The following is a 24,154-nucleotide window of genomic DNA, read 5'->3' on the forward strand; positions in this document are numbered from 1 at the left end:
TTTAGAAAACATGTTTCAAGCACTTTATTTTGAAGTATTTTTACCTCCTATTGCTCTGTAACACACCTGCTTATCTTCTGTGTTTGAGAGAGCCTTCTCTTTGAATATGGAATCACATGTTTTTAAGTTGTAAAAACACTTTTAGTAAGATGCAGAACAAACATGGTGCACGTTGTAAGATCATTCAATCATTTCATAATGATTTTTTTAAGGTGATGGATATTTATATTGTTGGTTGAATGTGGCTTGTTGGTTTAAGACATGCTTTTTGCAGCCCAGCTCCCACTGTTATCAGCTGTGGTTTGTCTGAGCTGGTGCTGTTTCTCTGTGAATAAAAAGCTCCTCAGGTGTCTCTGTTGCTGTTTGACTTTGTGGTTATCTGCTTTATGCACCCCGTCTGGATTAAATGGACAAAACAAAGCTACTGTAGAGATGAACAAACATGTATTCTCTGTACCAAATCTAAAGCTGTTTCTGCTTTGATTAAGTGCCATTTTGATGACTGTTTGCATACTTGGCCTTCAGTGGGACTGGTTGGGGGGGTGAATGCAGTGAAATGCAAGAAATGGTAACAGTAATTGTGTTTTGTTGGGCACTCTGTAGATGCTTATTTGCAGTTTTTTCCACCCCTGCGCCTGATATTTATCACTCATTGACACTATAAATGTAAGCCTTTTTCATGCAGCTGAAAATGTTTTCTGTCTGATTGCTTTGTGAATTTAGTCATAACAATCATCAATAACTGGAATTGGCTTCAAGCAGCGGCTGTAATCAGGGGTCTGATATACAAAGCACAGAGTCCTAATCAAGGATTGAATTGGCCAATCCCGGCAGTTTGGCATGAATAAAAATTTCTGCCATCTTTCGGTTGGTTCTTGTTGCTGCTGGAATCTGCAGGATGTGTTTTGTGTTGGTTTCAGTTTTCAGGCCTCTAGTCTCATCTCTTGCTCTGGTATTTCTAGTAGCTCAACTGTTTGTTATTGTAAGGCTGCTGTGGCACTGTCAGCTGTCTTTGTGTGTGTGTTGTGTGCATTTTTGTGTGTGTTGGCACATATCTGTCTCTGGGGGACCGTGTCAATCTGAGCTTGTGTACTGTATGTGTTTGTGTGTATGCTCTGCATAGATCTATGTTGTACCTGTTTCCATGTATAGTATGTGTGTATGTGTTTATTTAATTTAACGGGGTCCTCTGCTGTCTCAGCTGCTGTGTCTCCTCAGCTGTGAGGGGTAACGTGCTGGCCAGGGTGTGTGTGTGTGTGTGTGTATGGAGGGGGTGCACAGAGACACGCGCCATCAGGGTCACAGTCCACAACAGACCAGTGGCAGGATTAGAGCCCGGCCCCAGGATTAGGGGCCCCTGTTAACAACCACAGTAACCCAGCACCCATCACACACACACACACACACACACACACACACACACACACACACACACACACACACACATCACCCTGTTGAGGGTCTCTGGGGAGTCTGTGTCCCTCTGTGTGTGGGTGTCTGTCACTCTCCCATTAACTAGCTCCAGCACTCTCTGATCACACTGATTAGTGTTTTGAACTAACAGGAAGCTGCTGTTAGTTTCTGCAGCCACAAGGTTTGATTAGTGATCAGAAACTATGACTAGAAACTTCACATCACACATTTACATGTTTTTCATTAAAAAAAAAGAAAATAAAGAATAATTCCATTTTATGACAACTTGGGTTTTATTTCTGTAGTTTTACCATTATTTCCATCAGTAATAAAAACTGTTGGACTGCTGAGACACAGGGACATCACTGCAAAAAAGAAATTTGAGGGGGAAAGAAACATGAGCAGTCAGATGATAAGACAAAAAAGAGAAGAGATAACAAAGGCATACATTGAAATTATGACCCAAATTGTTCATCATTGTTTACAGACCAACGTTCAAACTTGACCTTCCGTACTTGCTGTAGTTGCGGGATTATTACCAACATTGTGGATGTGATCACTTCTTGTTGGATCTTCAACTAAAGTTATTTAGGTAATCAGATCGTATGACCGCTGGTCGTGTCACTCTTTGTCATAGGAATGTTTTTGTTGTTTGTTTTGTGTTTTGGGCATTTTATTGCCTTTATTAGATAGCTGACAGTGGAGAGATGAGAGTAGAGAGAGATGGGGAATGGCATGTAACAAAGGTCCCCAGCTGGACGGGAACCGGGGCGGTTTAAGTTTGTGGTGAGTGCATTAATCCCTAGGCCACCTGGCCGTTGTAGCGATGTCGCTATGCTCCCAAATATCAGCAATTACAATGGTGAGTATATTGTTACCATGATCATCATCATAAAAATTAGACCTAAGTTGTAATAAACTGAAATTTTCCTTTAATTTGCAGGATAGCAAAAAACAATTAAGCTAGCTCACTCTCCGCTATACTTGGCCAATGATTGGGACAGAGGCGGGCATGAGAGGAGCCATTAGCCCCTATTAACCATCTAGATGTTAGATGATGGATCAAACATGATTAACATTATCAAGATTCCAGCTCAGTCTGCGAGTTCATTTACAATGATCCCATTGAATCTACAAACCAATGAGTCAGATCATTATTAACAGCTATCAGTCCCAACCAGGCTTGAGGCCAGCATTTCACCTCAGACTGACAGGATGAGCACATATTGTGGAAATCAGCTTAGTAATTATGCAGCGTGTAGCAGCCATTTTGGCAATCCACCAAGTGTCATTCTGGCCCTCAAGGTTTCATCTATTTTCCACTTCAGCTGGTGACAGCTACGGCTCTGAGATTCAAAGAAGGAGCGTTTGAAGATGGATGAAGGGAGTAGGAGAAGGACAAGAGATGGGAAGAGAGTGAAAGAAAGAAGAGTTGGAAGAAAAATCAAGACGAAAATGAAACAAGAGGCGCCTAAGAGGTGTAGAAGCGGACATAATTCTACGGAGATAAGGAAAAAAAGATGGAACAGAGATATACAATTTAGAGAGAGAGTGAAAGGAGAATGCAATTTTCAAGACAGTGAGACAGGGTTTAGGAATAAATGGACCGTGGGAGATTGAAAAGGTACTAGAACTCGATGATTGTTGGCTTCCTTCAAGATAAAAACCACTCTGCTTTTGTCCTTTTAACACCTTGTGATCACAGCGCACATCCCCACTGCAAAAAAAAACACACACGCAAACTGAAACACACACCAAACGTCTAATTTTGGCCTCATCATCATATTTTTTTTGTCTTTAGTTTAGCTTCAGTATGGCTGCGAGTCATTAGAGAGCAGCATTTAAATTGTGATTGAGTGTGTACACAAACGCACGCAACCGTGCAGTACTGTCAGACACATCTGGTTTATTTCATCCCATCAAATAGACATGTGCATACACACTACAGTAACATTACAGACACACTTACACACATTCACACAGTTTATACATAAGACTAGTACACATCCACAATTATACTCACGTTGACAGACACTACACACTCGCACTAATGTTTGTACGTCTATACTTCTGATCACCTTCACTGACGTAATACATTCCCTTACCTTGACTCTGACAACTATACTGTATGTCTAAAGCTGAATTCATATTTGTGAGGTTGCGCCGTAGCAACTGTAGCAGACATCTCCCTCCTCAGAAGTGTAAGTACATGTCAAGGCTACGGCGGCAAGTTTCTGACGCCAGTAAAGCTTGTTGAAAGCGAAGAGAACACGAAAGTCAAGATAGGCTCAGTTATCTGCTCTGTTTCACATCTAGCACTGCAAAACTTCGGCCCACTTGTTGCCCTTTATTACAGCGAATGAAAGAATGTAAATACAGCACAGAATAGTGTCATAGTCAGTAATGAGCCTTCCCACTCTTATGACACAGTGACTGGAAGAATGGAGACACAGTTACAGCTCGGTCACATACGTAACTTCCATGTAATGTTGCGGTGGTGCTGCGATTTGGTGAAATCCGATGCTATGCTATAAATCAAAACCTGCACTGTAGGTATAAACCTACACTGTAAATCCACCTCTAATCCAAACCCTAATCTAAACATCGTTCTAACCATAACCCCAAAGCCCTCGTCTCAACTCTCACTGTTTTTTTTTTTGTTTTTTTTAAGAAGAAGAAGTGAGAAATGCACAGTATATAATCTGAGACTATAAAAAATCTGTCAACAGAGTGAGATATTGCTATGCCGTTGACACCGAGGTAGCTATTCCTGTAATATCTCTGGTTGTATCAGCCTATTGTGAGCAATGTTGCAAATCAGCGAGGAGGTCTGCTTGATGGCGATATTGAAGCATTTTTGCAACAATCGTGATTCGATTAAGCACCATTACACTCACTGGATTTCCCGAAGACACTCCCATGTGGTTGAATTTCCCAAATGTACTATATTATGATTTATAAAGCTATCTAGTCCTCACAAAGATAGAAGTACAAGAGCGCGCACACACTAAAGCATTTTGTGTTTGCCCAGTAAACACAATCAGTGTGGAGTGCAGGGACTGATGAGGCTGCAGCAGAGGCTGATTCTCCTCTGACCCGGCCTGCAGGCACACTGTAACCCAATCTGAGAGACAGAGAGGGAGAGCGATGGTGGAAAAGAGTGAACGAAAGACAATAAGTTGGAAGCGCAGTGTTGATTTGAAAAAACAGAAAGATGAGCCTCTGAGCCCCCCGAGGAAACAGACACCAGGCTTTGTCTCCTTCTATAAATATCATTCCTCATTCTCCCTGCCTTTCTCTGTCTCCCACTCCCCTCTCTCTGTCGCTCTGTCTCCCCTCTTTTTTCCCCCTCTCTCTCTCTCTTGATCTCTCATCTTCCTCATCATCCTTCTTCCTCCACTCTCTCCTCACTGTCCACCTGTCTTTCTCCTTCCCTTCGTTCCCTTTTATTATCTCATTTTTCATATCTCCTCTTCTCTTCAGTGGTTCTCTCCCTCATTACTTATCTCCCTTTATTTTCTCCCCATTTATATTCCTTCTCCTCAACAGGGCTGTGTATTGAACCACAATATTTCTTTGCTACCAACCAAAATGTGTCTGTGGTAGGGCTGGGGTTCAATAGTATTCTATTGAATCACAATCCTCCTTGGATCTGCTTTTCAAATCCCTTATATGTGTTCTAGCTTTCAACATTTTTAAATAACATAAGTAATAAATGACTAAACTCAAAGAATCACTTCATCTTTAATCAGCTTTTTTGGCTGAGCAAGTAGAATCACTACAGATTTGAATTGTAGATTAATGAATGTTCACAACATTTAACTACATAATGAAAAGGAGACGAGCAGTGTAAGGTATGAAATATGTATCTGACACATTGAAATAACAGGTGTAGTCTTCTTTTTTCAGCAGAGCTTATTTTTCATGACCTACTTGCTTCAAATTCTGGACACCATGGTGCAGAACTATTACATTCATCTTTCAGCTTAAATTATTAATATATACATAAAAGTTAAATTGGGAGATTCTGCTCCTGAAATTGATGTGACGAGATCAGTCAAAGGGGGTTTGACCAGAGAAGACTCACTACCCTGTTGGTTTTTGTTGAACAACCAATTCACACAGTCCACTTACAATCATAGAGGGGAACAATCTGTGACTGAGTACAGTCACCAGCTTCCAGAGGGCATCATAAAGCATGACATAAAGTACAGTCCACTGCCAGAGCAAACATAATCAGCACTGAATTAGCAACTATGACAATGGCACAAACAGCAGCAACTAATGCTCCGCTGACACCAAATCCATTGATTAATCAGTGTGCAAAATCTGCTGTCATCCAATCTGCGTTCTCAAAATATTTCATATTGTTGTATCTTGTTCTCTCTCCTTCCATCCATCCCACTCCCCTCACACTCACACACACTCACTCACACACACACATGCGTTGTGTATCTCTAACTATAGTCAGACTCAAGGCGACTGACATTACTGGCATCGCATGGATCATTCGCTAGTGCAGCTGCTTTTTCAGAGCTCGCGCTGTTCAATCCTTTGGCCTTGCGCTGCCTCTCCCACCCCTCCTTCTCCCTTTCTCTCTCTCTCTCACTCACTCACCCGGCAACCCCCCTTTTCCCCCCTCCTCTCGCTGAGCGCTTCCAGAGGATGACTTCACGCTCTGGAAGAGGGCAGCAGCAGCACCGAAGGACTACAGTGGCTACGCTACGTTAGCATCTGAGATCTCTTCCCAGGCAGCAGTGTGGCATACGACCAACCAGGCACACCAGCTGGAGAGCAGAGAGAGAAGAGGCAAGAGGAGTGGGGAGAGGCAGAGAGAAAGAATTTTGGTGGAGGAAGTAAGAAGGGGCGAGGATTTGAGAGGAGGAGGAAGAACCATCGAAGAGAGGGAGGTTGAAAGTTTGATTGCTTCTGTAATGGAGCCATGCGCTGGCATAGTTTGTAGAGCCACTGAAGAAGCATTCACTCTGGATTTAAGAGGATGACAGTTCGAGAAACAAGAGAAGAAGGAAGAGTGGAAAGAGCGCGGACTGGCTGAGAAGAGAGCCACAGCTCACAGGAGGAAAGCAGTTGAGCTCCAGACGTCCGCATAGTACCGTCAGTGGAAACACATGTTGCTGAGAGGCTGTGATGACTCGCAGCGCTATTACTGCTTCTATCTCGCTGTATGTGTGTGTGTGTGTCTGGGTCTTTGTACACAATTGAAACCAACAATGCCTCTTCCCTTGTCAGAGTGTGACGGCTCAGCATCGACAAACCCCCAAATCCCACAACTGAATGGCTGCTCAGAACTGAGATGAGACTGAATCTAGCAGACCTTTCCCATCAGGAGTCGGATCTTTCCTCTCCGGGTTTGATTGAGGCTGTCTGTGCGCTCAGACGAGCTCAGCGACTGTTTGTTTGAGACCGGGGTCACAGTATCTGACAGACGTGTTGAAAATCAATTCGCCATTTTGCTGCGCCTCAGCTTGCTGGGTGGTGGGTTACACCAGTGAGTATTAATCCTGCCTGGTATCAGCGGATCTGTTTTTGAAAGTGGTGACAGGAGGATGAGGCAGGTTCATCGTTTCGTTCTTGGCCTGTGACTTTTCTATTTCAAAGTGGTATTCTTTGCAGTTTAATTTCAATGACACATCAGGGCAAAATGAACATTTCTAGATTAAATTCCCTCCCCGCACTGTGTTCAGGGGATGTTAATCTGCTTCAGTGCCCAGTCAAACTGGGAGTCATTTGTTTGACATGCTCTGCTCTGTACAGCACATGTCCTGTGTTTTCCTTTGAGGAAAAAATAAGAAACTAAAAGAGAGAAATTTATATTAGATTTTTTTGGCTTCATGGTAGGAGGAATATAATTAGTTCTCTATGTAGATGATGACCTTATTTCCATACAACCAATCAAATCTTGATTGTGATGTTCAATCATAGGCAGAGCAGACATCACACTGAGCCAGACGGCAGTTCTGCACATTAGCTCGTTGAATGAGCCACCAAACAAACATTCACTGTGGAAAAGTGCACTGAGCTGCTCAGCTGCAGCGCATTAAACAGGATGTAAACATTCCTGCAAATGTCACTTTGGTTCATTTAGATGCCTGTGTTGTCCTTAGTCTTTAATGCCACCGCTAACAAAACACCGTCTGCCCATGACATGTAGGCTGCAGCACAATTTTATTTAATTTGTCTCTTGTTGCTCTGCCAGTGCCACCAGAACTCAGCCTGCCCGCTGCTGTCAATCAAACACAGACACTGACACGCCCCTCCAGCGGAGTGAGAAGAAAAGGAGCCTTTTTAATATTTTCCCAAGAAACCTTTTTTTTTCTTTTTTAGAAATAAATAAATACTGTTAACAGTAAATTAAAAAAAAACACATTGACATTATTTTGACTGCAAAAAGGAATGACTAGATGTGATTTCAGTTGGACTCAAAAGGCAGAAGATGAAGAATAATTTAATATATCTGATCTGCATGTGTCATAATTCATTCACCAATCCTAAATGTGCACATGCTGCCACAAGCTAACAGCTTTGTATGAACAGACCTCATAATCATGTTGTGTGCTTGAACTTGTCGGGAGAGTCAAGCAGTAATTTTGAATGTAGGTGTATTTGAGATGAAACTGCACTTGAATTTTAAACACATATTTTAAATCACATTTAGTAATTTGCATATTAATTTAAAACTTTAATTTCAAATGTAGAGATTAAACTTCTGAACTCAGATTTTTAACCCAGATCACAAAAAATAAGAGGGCTCGATTCAAATTTAGAATCAACAATACAAATTCAGACCCAGACAGCATAAGATGCCAGTTAATTCTACAGACCTTTTTTGGAAAATGATACAGTTGGCACAGAGGACCCAAGGAGACGTGTTTAAACAGTCTGGTTGTCAAATGTCTCCTTGCTGAATAGGTTGCTGCTCTGTAGGTGATCATGTTCTCTGACTTGTGTGAAGCCATTACAGATGTTTTCTCTGAGTAAACACCACATGTGTCAAAGCTTTCACTTTCACATTTTTAAAAGCACCTTGCTCAATGTTCATGCTCATTTTTCTGTAAACATTCATTTTTAGCTTATTCTAGTGTTGTCTTTTATATAAGGCACTGTAGGTGGGAATGTCGGCTAGTTGCTTTGCAGTCATGCACATAACTTTACTTGACAATTAGCCTTTTTATTAAGAAGGAACTTAGAAGAATTGCAGAAAGCTCTGATTTCTTTCCTCTTGTTTTCTGTTCTCATGTTGCAGGTGGACAAGAAGACAAGACTGAAACTATCTGGGGTTTTTTGGGTTTTTTTTCCAGTGCATTGTAAAGTGACTCACAATGTGCAGGAATCTCTCCACTTTTTAGTCCATCTGTCCTTTTCCACTGCACTTATCACCAACAGTGCCGTTTCATTCAAACTACTAAAGTTCAACCCTTGACTTGATCCGAGTCCCCTTCTTTACCTGGTGAACACAAGAGAAAAGAACACAAACTGAGACAGGAATGTCTTCTCTTCTTATCTTCCAGGTGCACAGGAAGATTCGGGAGGACTCTGACATGGCCCAGGACTCTCTGCAGTGTCTGGCCCAGCTGGCCTCCATGCACGGGCCCGTTTTCCCCGACGAGAGTGCCCAGATCTCCTACCTGGCCCACCTGGTGGAGGGTCTGCTCAGCATGATCAACGGGTCAGTGTGTCACCGTGCTGGAAAACATTCAGTCTGTCACAGCGGCTATAGCGGTGGTAGATATAGCAGCAGAATGCATTATCACTATTCATACAGGTGTCATACTAGTAACAGTATACGTAGTAGTGTAAGGGCTTGTGTTGTGGTCGTAACAAACTGTAACAGTAGCAGAGCCAGTTGTAAAAGAAATGGACTTAGTTGTGGAAGTATTATTAGACACTCAGTCATACCGTATGTTCTAGATGAAGAGTTGTTAGACAGGAGACTTTGCTGTCACCCTGGTTGATTGTCTACTCAGCATTACTGTGTCAGTCTCTCCCAGCAGTATATTAATATAAGCTGTTGTAATATCAGACTAGATATCATGTGTTATTCTGGTTATTATAATATGATAATATAGGTTGAATTGTTGTTTCTATGAAATTACAAGGTTGTTCTTGCAGAGTACTGATTATTATTTGGCATCCTATTTAAATTATGTGCTTCAGTTTGCTCATTAAGCAGTGATGGTGTTTGTCACTGCGGTGACTACGGAACCCTTTCTACATTTGATTTTCATGACTGAATGAGCACAGTGTAACTCTAACAGGTGAAATGTGAGGTTGTGTGAAAATGTAGCTCATTTATTTTGAATGGTGTTAGTCCAGTTGTCAACACAGAAGGCTCAGGCAAAGAAAAATTAAAAAAAAAAACGCTGGGTCGTCTGGCAAAAGAGCCGCTGGCAACACAACACATCATCAAGCAAGGCACTGCGGTGGCCAATCACTTTAGAGGTCTTCATAGGTCCAAAATGATAACCTGACCCGAAACGGACCTGTGGAAAATCTACCTGAACCTGATGTGCATAAATTATCAAAAAAGAGACCCGACCTGAGCAGGACCCAAGCACTGCCAGGCCTGACCCGAATAGATCCGAACATAACAGACCTGATCCAAAACGCAGTCGACCCGAACAGAGAGAACACAAACACCGACAGCAGCCTGATGCACTATCACTTAATTCCATCAATTCACAAGCAGCCGTGGTAGGAAAGAGCAGCAATATTATAATAGCAATGACCTAAGAATCAATGTAAAGTCATTGAAGCATATAAACAAATGATTTTTGTTTCTAAGACAGATTTATAACATAATATAATAACTAAAAGTAACTTAATTCCACCTCCTGTACCAACAATAAAACCTTCTGTAGCAATGTTCTAACCTATTTACTCTTTATTTTATTTCATATGAATTAATAATAAATGTAATATCTGTGAATCAAACTCCAAAATTCATTTAACAGCATAAATCTTATAGACAATTGATTTTTCTAAAATAAGCTGGTCTTCAGTTCTCTTGTCAGAACCTTTTTCTCATCTTTGTCAATTATTAACATAAAACAGGAGTAAACAGTTGATGTTCCAGTTGCTTTTACTTCCTTGTTCTACTTTTCCTTTTACTTGTTCCTCACGTCGATTCTCTTCACTTCACAGTTTACATTCTCCTCTCACTCAGAACGCTTTTTTGCCCTCTGATGATCGTGACGTACCACATGATCAGAGCTGGTACCGCATACACTCGGGTCCGTTAGGATCCACTCAGGTATTGCACATATTGACATACAGACCTGAGACCTGCGGCAGTAAAAGGAGACTCGACCCGATTAGACTGAGTAGAATTTGGACCCGGGTTGGGTCTCGGTTCCTTAGAGCTGAGTGGACCCGTGAAGTCCTCTAAATCACATACATCCAAACACACCTTCCTGGTCCATTACTTAGTAATATGAACAGCACATTTCTGCTGTTTACCTCGTGATTGTCACAATGAAAGAAAAATTAATTACTGCTTTGATAACTTTCCAGAGTTGTAAAATCCTATCTCAGAGTATTATAAACTGCTGTGCCTGAAAAGCCTTCATAGTAATGGACCCATTACAAACCAGACTGATTTCATTGTTTCACTGGCGCACCACCAACGCAGCCCCCTGTGTAGTTTTAATGCAGGGCTTTTTCTCTCAGTCTGAATGTCTGCTTAGTCAAATCAGTGGGGATCTTTCAAAGCTACTCTTTTTAGTACATAATTCCCACTTTGTGTTAATATCCATCCACTGTAGTGAAGCCAGAAAACAACGTCAGTTGATCAGACAAACTCAGACTGCCGAAGTCTAATAGTAGCTTCTGCTGAAGTTTAGAATTCATTTTTGCACAGAATGAAGATTGAGATATCAAAAAAGCATCATCATCAAGCAACCAAATTATCACAGCAGGGACCAGTTAGATTTTCAAATGTAAATCCCCTCAACAGAGAATTGTTTTCAAAGCAGCACTTTTATTTCACTTGATACCAGCTATTATCCAACAGTTTTTATCAATCACATTGATCTCTCTCATGCTTTCCTTTTGAGAATTTGGAAAGCCTTCTGTTTGATAATCTGCAAAACCTTTTAAGTCATTTCCACTCAACTGACAGGTGAGGCTTTAGAAACAACAGATGGGACTGATTCAAACCTGCCAAGTGAAAGCAGCTCCCCGGGGATGCAGGGGCTATTACACACCCACTACAATACACTAAATTAGCTTTGCTGTTGCTATATGAATGTTATTGTGCCGGGATGTATTAAAAACATTCTGGGCACATAAATCACATGAAGGCAAAGGACTGAATTTAGACTAAATTTACTAAATATTAGGGTCTCTTTCTCTTTTGATGAGGTATAATGTTGAGGCACATAATGAAAGCCATTATCCTTTATTGATTTCATTTATTAAAGCTCTATCAATCCACACAAGATTTGTAGATAAATAGAAGCAGATTAGTAACAAAATTATTTCAAAGCTTAGAGACAATTTAAATTTTGGGCTGCAACTCTATTAGATGACTTTTTGTGCATTTAATATAAGTTGAATGCTTTCCCCTACAGTCTGCTGTCCATGTCAGCTTTATATATCATAGCATCCAAAAGGCATAATCAGTAAACACTGTTAATGTTACATTGCCACCGGCTACAGTCTCAGTTTATCTTCCTGCAGTACAGCATCTCAAGGATTTTATGTTTCTTAAATTCAGAGACTCAACAAGTGGTGGAGGCCAACGTCAGCAGTTGGAGTTTGAATCATACTGCACTGTGCCATTTCTGCTTTATTTACTGGAAGTAATTGCTTGTTAAGTCTGTTTTTAATGGCCTCTGATTCTAGCATCTGCGTGCCCTATGGGAGACTGGCTGGAGAGGGAATATCCTGTCCTCCAGTTCAGTAACAAATCGTTAGCCAGGAACTTATGTTTCTCTGTTTCCTCTAAAACCAAATTTAAGCCCAAGTGGATCACATTTAAGACTTTATTCTTCTCACAGACTTTTTTTTTTCAACCAGGAATGCAAAAGCAACACTAGCGACCACTGGAAACACTGAAACAATTCTACAATCATTTAGTCATCTAATCTAATATAGAGCTGCCTGACCCTGATGATGAATATGATGTGGACTATTTCAATTCCAGCTAGGAATGCTGCAGAATTTAATGAACCTTAATGCTATTGAAACATATAAATAATCTGGTATATTTAGTGGAATAGAAGCCCATCTGGTAACTGTGGATTCTTGATTCCTGCTCATAAATTACAAGCAGCAGAGAGGCATCAACAAAAAAAAATGTATTTAGAAAATATTAGGTAGGAGTATGAGATATGACAACATGGCTAAAACGAATGCAGTGCAATACAACAGCCCTCTAATAAAACCTACCTTCATCAAGGTTGTTATGTTCAGTTTGTGTTGAGGTTATATTGGAGGCTGTAGTTTGCGGTGCTGTTGAATTGATTGTGGTTATATACTGAGAGGTGTTTTTTCCGCTCATTGATATAAATAATAGAGTGGATGAAATATTAGAAACATGTGTCATTATATTCAACAGCACCACAAACTACAGCCTCCAAAATGACCACTAAGTTGGATTAACACATTCTTATAATGCAATTTCAACAAAAGCTGAACATTATCCTTCTACATTATAAAGGTATTATATTATTGCAGGCCTGTTGGGTTAGACGACATTAGTTTTAGCTAGGTGTCGCTATCTCATTGTGGGCAATTTGACAAATAAATGAACCTTTATGGAAATATTTGATTTTAATTTATTGGTAGAATTTGTTTCATCACGGTTTTGAATTATTAAAATTATTTTTGGATAATCTGCTGGAAAAGCCACAGACGGACAGTTTCTCAATTGATTTCCAAGGCATTTTAATGTAATACAATGTACACTGATATCACAATATAAAATTATGAATACAACACAAAATATAAGAAATCACAGTGAAGAGAACATGTAGTGATAAAGAATGCCTTTACACTTTTTTTCATAACAAGAAAATAAGCTACATAATACATTTGCAGATATTCTGATTGAGGAGGATAATCTGTTAAATGAATATAGATTGAAACGTTGGCTGACTGGTTCAAATCAGAGTCTTTGTTAACCTGTGTGTTCAGTCTCAGTCAGACGGTCTAAGCTGTGATCTACATGTATATTTGTCTGGTGACATTGTGAATTCTGGAGTGTTGACAAAAAAAAGTAAGCTCTTGCCCTCATTTCAGCATCACTGTGTCTTCATTACTCATAAAGAAACTAGCTTTCCACTCGAATAAACTGTATTTGTGCTCCAGTGTTGAGCTCAGTTTATTTCGCTGTAAATCCCCTTACTGAGCAGTACTGAACCCGGCTGTTCTGAGCTCTGATGCAGAAGAAATAAATGCAGCCCATGTTTTTCATCCCTAAAGCTCAACTCAAAACCAATTTTTCTTAATACCTCACATTCTCTTAGCCTTTTTTTCTATCACCACATCTCACAACAGTGGTGTTTTTGATTTGAGGGTCTGTAATCAGAGCTTCCAATTAGAAGCAACGCATCAGTTATCTTAAGCCTGTTTACGCTCGGTCCTGACTCAGCTGCTTTGTTTCAAGTAAGCATTACCAAATTGTACCAAAATGTATCGTAATCAGGGCTTATAAAAGAGAGCTTGCTGTCAATAAGTTTGATGAATAAAGTGAACTACAGACATGAAACATAGACCTCAAACAGGGTCTAGTGATGTATTTCAAAAGTAACAGCAGAGGTGTTTGATGACTGACGTGGTTTCACTGGTATTTGATAGGAATGGATGTGGGCAGGTACCTGACGTTAAGGAAAAAGAAGCACAGCGCCTCCTCAGTCTGTGATTTTCTTTTTTTGTGTGGCCTGCTTGTTAATAGAGGTCATGTGAAGAAATGGAGCTTGTGATCTTTTGCCAAGAAACATTATGAGTTGTGTGAGCATGTGGCCTGCATCACAGGGGGCTGTTTGGAGGCTATTGATTGTTTCTGCGTGTGGTGCAGGGAATCGGTGTGTTTTGATCTTCAGGAAAATGCATTAAAAAGTATTACTGCTTTGTTTTTACAGTAGCAGCAGGGTGAGGCAGCCGTCACTTAAAAGTTTGTTTCAATAGAGTCACCTGTATAAATCCTGTACAAGCTTAAAATATGAAAAGGGAAATGTTCTCTCCTTTCTCTCAAGTAATGCCAAACTGCAGTAGAGCCAAGCTCTTATTTACTTTCTGCAGTAGAAGAAAAGGAACATGTGGGCTCATTTAGTATTGTCACTGCAATGCTGCTTGTTTGATCACAATTTCTCTCCACTGTTTTGCCTCTAAATTGTTCACAGAACAATTTGAATGCAGATTTTATATGAACTTGATGCAACCTTTGCTGGACGTCATCAGATTATGCTTCCATCACTGTGATTTCAAGTTTTATCCACTCATGACTGCCTGTCGTTGACTTACAAGACTCCTCAACTCTATATATTTCTTCATCTAACACCAAGCTCTCCTGCATCAAATCTGAGTTACAGTCGATTAAAGCAGCCCCTGTAACATCAAGTTCATTTTACTCAGCTAGCTAACATCCAGGCTGGTCCAGCCTTGGATTTTGACCTCCAATCTGTTTTTTTATTATTCCCTTTTTATTAATTCAACCACTGTAGGAAAAATTTAAAACGTTTAAGATCAAGTCTACTTCCTCCCTTCTTCACACCCAATCTGCTGATCGGAAAAACACTAAATAAAATACTTCAATCTACAGCTGAAGGAGCTAATGTCGGAACTACTAGACTTATTTTTCACACAGATCAGAAAGTTTTCAGCTTCCAGTCGCTCTCAGAATACAATTTTAAGATTTTATTGATCAATTAAAGCATGAAATGGCCCCAGCCTATATTTTTGAACTATTTTGCCAGAGAGCGGCTCCTAAACCGTGCAATGACCCACCGTTTAAACTTTAATCTACAACCTCTGTGTTTTTAAATGGTTTTTAAATGGTCTTCCACTGCATGCACTAATTGTATATATCTGGACTTATTTTAATTCAGGCTGGGTTTTATACAAATACCAAAATACCACACTTTCAGTTTCTCATTGAATTTATTTCCATTCCTGGTACAGTACCAACACCAGATCACTAAAGCTTGGCAGCGTCTAACCCTGGTCGTGGTTGGATGACTGGTTGACCCATACAGATAGACTCCCGATGTGGGTTTGTTAAGCATCACTCTGTCAGTCTGTATGGGGTAATTCTTTTTTTTTTCCTTTTAGTTAACAAAAGAAGCTAAATTTCTAAAATGTTTAATGTAAGTCATATAAGAGCTTTTCCTAAATAGAATAATCTAAAGTTTGTAAAATGTTGAATTAAACCAGATCAAAGAATAAGTAAACAAGAGTAGACAGCATGCTAGCATGGCAGTTGTCTTGTTTGAGATCATCTTGTGGTCATTGTAACTGTGGATTAAAGTGATCTAGAAGAAAGTTGTAGGTACATAGATGTTTTTCACAGAAACAGCAGTGTTCATGGGAGCTGAGAGAGAGAGAGAGAGAGAGAGAGAGAGAGAGAGAGAAGTATTTTACGCTCATTTGTGGGTGTGTCTGTTGTCAAAGTGGTTCTGATCTGAATTAAGGGGCCATACTCAGATGTATAAATAACTGAGACAGACACACACACTTGAATGCGCACACCAGCTTCTCTCCCGGACCACGTGATTCAGTGAGTAAGGGTCCCTCTCTCTCTCTCTCTCTCTCTCTCTCTCTCTTTCGCTCATAGGCTCTCACTCACTCGCCCCCTCTCTCTTCCCTCCTCTCCTGCTCTGTCTGTAATCACCTATTCTTGGAGCTTTTTTCCAATTGCCTCATCGGAAAACCATGCGGAGAGGGATGGCCGATCTGCAGTGATTGAACAGTTCTGCTCACAATTTAACCCCATCTGATAGGGGTTAGCTAGGCCTCTCACACAATGTTCCTCTCTGACTGAGACTGTGGAGAGGTGTGTCAGTTAAAACATAAGTTCAGGATCAAGATTTTGCTATTTCGGTGCAGCAAAGGCAACACATGAAAGAAGAAAATATACAGAAAAGTGAGAGGCGGGGTTGGTTTTAGTGGGGACATATTTAAACTTTTCATTTTATTAACTAGGCAGAAATATAGAAAAACCTCAACAAGTTCTTGAGGCAGATGCTGTGACTGTTGAGCAGGTTTGCAGCATATGTGACGTATGAGAGGCTGACTGAACTGGTCTGCACTTGTGAGGTTGCCAGTTCAAACTGGGCTGCAGTGGTCAGGATAAAATGATAGTCTTGATTTTGTCACTTACATTTGAGATCAGGGTTTACTGTGACAATTTTAGGGGAATTTATTTTTTATAAAAAGTATGTCCTCCTTCTGTTATATTTGTAAATATTTATGTGATTGGTCAACAGTGTTTTTTTTTTGTTGTTGTTTTTTGGTAATACTCTATTTGCATCCTCGGTAGCTTCATTATATTACATATTTTGTCATATTGTGACATATGTCTTTTAATCTGTAAGGCCTCCATACACTTACAGATAGATTTTCTTTCCAGCCTGGTCTCCATGATTCTGGCTTGTGTTCTTGTTGTTGTTGTTGTTCCTCTGAAGCTTTTTTTTCTCCTCATTGTTCTTCTTCCATCTCCCTCACACACATTCGATTTGTTTTTCTTTCCGACACTCTGCCTGCACAGTTTGTCACATGAAATCCAGTCATTTATTGACGCTTCTTTTCTGAGAAATTGGGAGCCCTCGGTTTGTTTAAAATACAGAGAAATTGCTCATAATAAGATTGCATAGAGGAATGAAAACTGTGGTTTTAATGAGTAATCAGGCAGCCCTGAATTTGAATCTTCTTTGTGACTCTTATGGCGTGTTAATGTCACATGCGTAAGTGTGACATTTTTTAGCTGTTTTGAGTGATAAAAATACTCTGCTTTCAATCATAATTTGGGTCTAATATGTTTTTTCCACAAAAAAAGTGCAATTACCTCGTTAAAATCCTTAAAATGACAGCTGCTCCCTCTCCCTCAATAAAAAAAGAAATTAGAATCTATGAATATGTGAATATTATTCATTTTAAAAGTTTTAACAGCTGGACACAAGATGTCTCCTACTTCACTGTAAAGTTCATTCTCCACGTGTTTGTGCACTGGAGGCTTCAAGTTTTCATATCACACTTGTGTAAATTGAACACTGGACTATGACTGGCTTCCAAACGAGTTATGATGTCACAAATCATGCTTAGGTACACACCTTAAACTGAGACTTTCTCCTCCTTCCCTGTCAAACCTGCTAAATAAGATGGTGAGCATGGTAAACTTCAGCATGTGAGCCTTGATATTGTGAGCATGTTTTTCTTGATTGCAAAGCTACATTTCTCTTGAAATTATACTCTCATTTCCCAAAACTCTAAACACAAACGTTTAACTGCACACTCATCTTCGCAAACGTCAAACTTCCATGTCAAACTCTGCACTCAAAACCATGTAATCTTACATCTAAACCAAACTTTGCCTTCAGAGGTCACACAAAAGCCATCAAATACACAAACACTACAAAACAGCCATTACACACTGGTTCAAAGCCAATTCAAAACACTACTGTAAAAACATGTTACTGCAGTGAATAATGGTGCTTATGGTTTTCCCCCAGAACAACCTCTTTACATGATGAACACAATTTACTGTAGTGAAATAAACTGAGTGAAAAAGTAAATGTACTGTAAAAATATGCAACTGATAAAGAACATAGAATACAGTCAAATAATTTCCATGTATTTACCAACGTAAACCAATGGAGAAAAAATAGTTTGTAAATAAAGAAAGAAACCACATTTATTCTGCCTCAGGTCTTAGTGGATCCATTATTCCAACATAAGTGAACTGACCAATGACCCTGCTATCCATCCTGAGCTTCTGATTGGTGTGTGAACTATTTTAACTCTTAGTGTTTCCACCTGGAGAACTGTGTGTTAATTGGGTTCCAGCTGTGATGACTTGACTTAATGATATTGAATGCTTTCTAAATGAGCACAATTGAAAACAGGAATTGTGTTTATAGTTTTGGGGAATGGGGCTGTCTTTTGGTAGATGGCGTCATGGTTCAGCATGTTTAGTTAATAGGCCCAGTTATAGTGTGTAAGCGATTTTGAGATAAAACTGTAACATGGTGATGTTGGCACATAAGTCAAAATGCTGCTGTGTGTACAGCTTCAGAGATGCTAGCTCACCTGAAGACTCTTTGTCTTGTTAAACAGCCTGATGAAGCTCTGTGACATGATGCTCCTGTTAGCATCAATAAAAGCTCCTTGATTTTATGTTTGTTTTTTTTTCTTTTGTTAAATGCTGTCTATCAACTCTGAGCCTTGAATAGTCATGAATACATGGCCGCATTACATCTTATGATCCTTCACAATCACTTCATTATGACGGTAGAGGCACTGTGGTTCGATTTGTCCGAATGGTGCACAATTCAGATTATAAGCCATTTTCATATCTGGTTTTCAAAATTCCACACGTGAGCCAAATATTATTGTAGCATGTCCAGACCTGTCACTTGATGCTTCATGGTATGAGCCAATGATAAAAGGCTTTTTAAAACGAGATGTGTAATTACAGCCATTTTTTTTTCTCCCATCTTGTACACTGCGCGCTGTACAATGAGGCAGAAATACCATGAAAATAACCTCAGATGCAGCTTTGGAAAACTGCTCAGGGGTCAAGTTGCCCACGAGTTTTGGTTAAGGATCAATTTTCATGCCTGATTCCAAACCTCAGTCACCAGCGGGTAAACTGGAAAGTGACCCCAGTTTAGCCTCAGCCTCACACTGGAGAGTGGAAATAGTCCTTCCTCAGGCCAAAGCACGGGTTTGAATTGAAAATGGAAAAGAGGCAGTTTGAACTTACTTAACCTGCTCTGTCAAGAGAGGGAAATACATTTTTACTTCTCAACATAATGACAGTGGCATATGGATTTGAATATTCAATAGACATCGTCACTATTTTATCACCAAACTCTGTACATACTGTACTGTGTTTTCATTCGGCTGGTGTTAATTTCTCACCCTGATTCTCCCAACAGTATCTGATTGTAGTGATGTTTTATCCAACGTAAAGTATGTGGATGTCTGTCAATGAATCGCAGGCTCATGAATCAGGTGCATCTTATCTTTAGATCATAATTTATTATCTGCATTCCCAGGATTGAGATCGAGGACTCCGAGGCGGTTGGCATCTCCAATATCATTTCCAACTTGATCACCATGTTCCCTCGAAGCATTTTAACTGCACTACCCAGCGACCTGTTCACCTCCTTCATCAACTGCCTCACACTGCTCACCTGCTCCTTTGGACGCAGTGCCGCCCTGGAGGAGGTGGTGAGTACCAACACAGTCAGATCCTCCTCACTGAGTTCAATCACACTGGCGGAGTAGTTTGAAAGAAGAAGATACAGTTTTCAACACTGTAGCAACTAATCAGGCCGACCTCTGATCACTAATAAAAATGAAATGGCCCAGTTGTTGATGCTGATGAGTTTCTGAATTCATTACTGATGTTGGAGATGGGCATTGCTGACTTTATAATCAGTTTTAACATAACATTACAGAAGACAAGGTCATATACAATTGGTGTGTAAAGTTTAAGTGATAGCACAGTTTTTATAGATGTTTTTAGAAAAAGGGGCTGGACATCTGCTATATGTGGAATCCATATTACATGCCACATTTCTGGGTTTTCCTCTGGAAACTGGTTAGCTGATTTGGCTGCCCGACCCCCATCAGGTTTTCTTTTTTTTTTACAAAATTGCGATGTGTTGCCCTGATTGATTACAATAAAGCTGAACTAGACAGATCCTTATGCATAGAAAACCATGAATTTTATGCCAGAGCACTGTTTTAGAACAGCGGCCATTGTTCAACACCCTGAAAATGATACTATATGTATCAATCAATGATGATGATCAATACATATTGAATACTTATGACATGAATGATGAGTTGATCCACAGTCTGGTAGAACAAGTCCATTTTTTTTGCATGAGCGTTTTCCTTTTGTTTATTTTGTTTGCCAGTTAGGGACATTTTTTTTTATCTAACATTTGACACGCATCATTAACATTTTGAAACACAGAAACATTGTGATGGATTGGCAAACATTTCCCTCTCTTCCATTCCTCAGCTGGATAAGGACGACATGGTCTACATGGAGGCCTACGACAAGCTGCTGGAGTCTTGGCTGACGCTCGTCCAGGATGAGGAGCATTTTCCTCGCGGCTGCTTCGTCCAGCCGGCAGTTCAGGTCTTCAACTCATACATCCAGTGTCACTTGGCTGCTCCTGACGGTACCCGCAACCTGGTGAGACTTTATTTCGTTGCTTGCTACTAACAAACAGTGTATATTCTCCTCATCTTGGCACTTATAATGTTTGCTTCTCTCTCTTCTTCCTCATACTTCCTCTCTTGTATTTTCTCTCCCACAATTTCCTAAAACCCTGAACCATCCTCCCCTCCCCTCAGTCAGTGAATGGCATAGCGTCTCACGAAGAGGACGAGATCAACGAGCTGCAGGAAGATGACAGAGAGCTGTTCTCGGACCAGTTATCCAGCATCGGCATGCTGGGACGTGTGGCTGCTGACCACTGTATCCCTCTGCTCACAAGGTAAACACATTCTACAATCAATACCAGCTCATTAGTTTCATCTCAGTGTGTCTGAGCTTTGATAATCCTCACGTTATTTGTATTGTTATAAATAAATTGGTGATCTTGGAGTTCAGAAGGAAACAGAAACAGTGTTCATGTTTGTCTGGTGTCCTGCCCCCTGCAGTCTGCTGGAGGACCGGGTGACACGGCTGCACGGTCAGCTGCAGAGGACCCAGCAGCACCTCATGGCTTCGTCTGACCTTGGATCAGTGGACCGCAAAGTCCTAGACGACCTCTATGAGGACATCCACTGGCTCATACTGGTCTCAGGTCAGCAACAGGATAGAAAACTTCTTCAAAAGAACATTTTGTTGTCATCTGATCTGATACTTTTTTTGAGAGTCGATCATTTCCTTGCATGTTGCCTCTGCATGTTAATGTTTCTGATTGCACTCCTGCCTGTGTACTTGAGATTGTATTTCCATATTAGCATTTATTTTAATCACACTCACTAAATGAATTAGGTGTGACATTTATTATCCAAGTGTCACATTTTATAATAGCTGTGTAGCGGAGGACAGTATTGTATTAAATCTGTGGTTAAATTAAAATGTCTGATTTTAGAATCTGCTCATAAACACACAAGGAAAGTTTTAATTTACTTTGCACTGGTAATTAGTTACTGGAGGAAAGAATAATATAATCATACACTGAACTGTTAACAAAAAACATATTTGATTGAACTTCTTCCAACGAGACAATCCATTTTCCTTCACATGCTTTAAAAATAAATATACACTGTAGACACTTTGAAAAAGCTCATGAAAAACCATTTAATGTTCTGATCTACTGGAATACGCCTGTTTTTATAGTGTTAACAAATGACTTCTCCAGAAAAGTATATTCCATTTAACTAACTTTATTTGTGAACTCCACCCAATTCTGTGGGTTTGACTTAATGAAATATTCTCAGAATCAGCATCATTAAAGACGAGCAGTCTCACCATTTAGGCTTTGTAAATGAAGCTGAAATCTTTTTATTTTTATATTTTCTTATGTTCAGGTTGTATGGTGGGGTACAATAAAACAACACATTTGTGCAGTTGAAGCACTCTTTACACCATACCAAACCAAACATTTTTGGAAAACCCTAAATTGAACTAAGCGAAGAGACTAACCGTGAATCTGTCTGCTCTCTCCAGGGTATTTACTTGCAGACGACCCTCAGGGCGAAACCCCATTGATCCCCTCAGAGGTGATGGAGTTCTCCATAAAACACTCGACAGAAGTTGACATCAACACGACGCTGCAGATCCTGGGCTCACCGGGGGAGAAGGCCTCCTCCATACCGGGCTGCAACCGCACCGACTCAGTCATCAGGTGAGGAGGATGTGAGACAAAAATTAGTTATCTGTGTTTTCTCAGAGGTGAATTCAATGTTTGGAATGGATTATTTTGGTTAGCGCTCAGTAGACATTGTTTCAGATTCTGCCGCTGAAAAATAAGGATGTTTGGGCAGGAATCCAGCTCTGCACTGTATTCACTAGAGTGCAGTGAAATGTTATTGTTTTGGCTTCTGACAAGTTTGTCCAGTCTGCCAGACACCTCGAGAGCTTTCTTGGACAGAATTGGACACGACTTCACATTCCCTTGAATGAGGAAGTGTGTCTAAGCTTTTGACTGGTGCTATAGTTCTTTTAAATTTGAGTCTAATCAGATCACTTCAGAGCAGAGAAACAATTAAATGTAAAATATTTTAAGCTGAGTTCATGTTTTGAAAATCAGTATCAATCAGATAGTGTATATAGATTCCTGAAGAAACCCCACGTTTTTGAAATCCACTTTTTGTCTCAAATTCCCAGAATTTTTTTTTTTTTTTTTTACATTGAGTGGAAAAGCTGTGTGATTTTGTACTCTGTGCCTTCCAAAAAGATAGTTGTATGTGTACTGTCTAGATTTTTGTTTATATTAATGATTCTTCTGGTTGCCAAGGATTGAAGAGCTTGTTGGCCAGTCATTTATGTAACATTTGTTAGGTCTCACTCAAACAACTTCACAACGTCTCGTAACTGTTCGTGGTGTCGGGTCAGAAAATTGGAATGTCGACAGTTTTAATCTCTAAACTAAACTAAGACAGTATATGAAAGTATGTTGAGATTCACTTTAAGACTGTAGATGAACTGTGAAGGTCCCAGCTGTGAATCTGTGGGAAAGGAGGAATGTTAAGTAAAGCGTGTCTGAAAAGAGTATACAGCACGGGTTTGAATATATATTTGTGACACTTGACAATGAATCAAGGACCAGACAAACTGCTGTCTGAGAAGTGTTTGTAATGGAAGAGATGGCACTTCCCGCAGTCCTTGCATGTTGTGACACTTCATCTCACTTAACCAGCCAGACCTCCATAAACTCCTCCAGAATAAACTCTGACTGTCATAGTTGGACTTGAAGGTTTTGTCACAGTTATTGTCCTAGAAGACTGAAGGTTCGTTAACTTACTGAACAAAGAAGAAGAAACTCATGTTCAAAAAGCAGGAACCAGAGAAAGCTTGATGTTTTTGCTTTAAGTGTTTATTAAAATTGTGTATATATTCATTTTCTGTAGAGCTTAAAGCATTAGTTGATTGATCTATTGAGCATCTAACAGAAAATGAATCAGCAATTTTGATGATCAATGAACTATTTACCTTATTTATCAATATTGATTACTTGTTAAGTCAGTGTGAATTGAATCTTCTTGGAGTTTGGAACAGAAAGCAATTTGAAGAATTCAGTTTCCACCCAGTGAAGTCATGATGGCCAGTTTTCATCATCATCTGGACTAAATTCTAACTGATTCATCAGTAGTGAAATTAATCACTAGCTGATGTCAGCATTTCCCACCTGCACTGTGTGTTTGCCGCCCCATCACTGCCCGCCATCATTACTTAATAAAGTAGAAAAAGACCAGGTGCCAGGAGAGCTGCAGGCTGTAATGAGTACTCGCATTTCTATTTCCAAACACAGTTTCAGTTATCAGCTCTGAAATAGACGTGGCAGTTGCTGTAGCTGTTGACAAATCTTGA

At 40.0% G+C, this 24,154-nt stretch overlaps 1 protein-coding gene across 1 annotated transcript in view; it reads left to right on the forward strand.

The window, feature by feature from the left end:
* The window catches only part of xpo4 (exportin 4), a 59,804-nt gene that overhangs the window by 25,098 nt on the left and 10,552 nt on the right, over nt 1–24,154 (forward strand). Inside the window, exons 8-13 of the mRNA XM_042426058.1 lie at nt 8,943–9,100; nt 19,650–19,824; nt 20,627–20,803; nt 20,965–21,107; nt 21,274–21,419; nt 22,292–22,469. Of these exons, the coding sequence (XP_042281992.1) occupies nt 8,943–9,100; nt 19,650–19,824; nt 20,627–20,803; nt 20,965–21,107; nt 21,274–21,419; nt 22,292–22,469 (977 nt within the window). The remainder of the gene's footprint in view (nt 1–8,942; nt 9,101–19,649; nt 19,825–20,626; nt 20,804–20,964; nt 21,108–21,273; nt 21,420–22,291; nt 22,470–24,154) is intronic.

Source organism: Thunnus maccoyii, chromosome 11 (assembly GCF_910596095.1).
Source record: "Thunnus maccoyii chromosome 11, fThuMac1.1, whole genome shotgun sequence".
NCBI lineage: Eukaryota > Metazoa > Chordata > Actinopteri > Scombriformes > Scombridae > Thunnus > Thunnus maccoyii.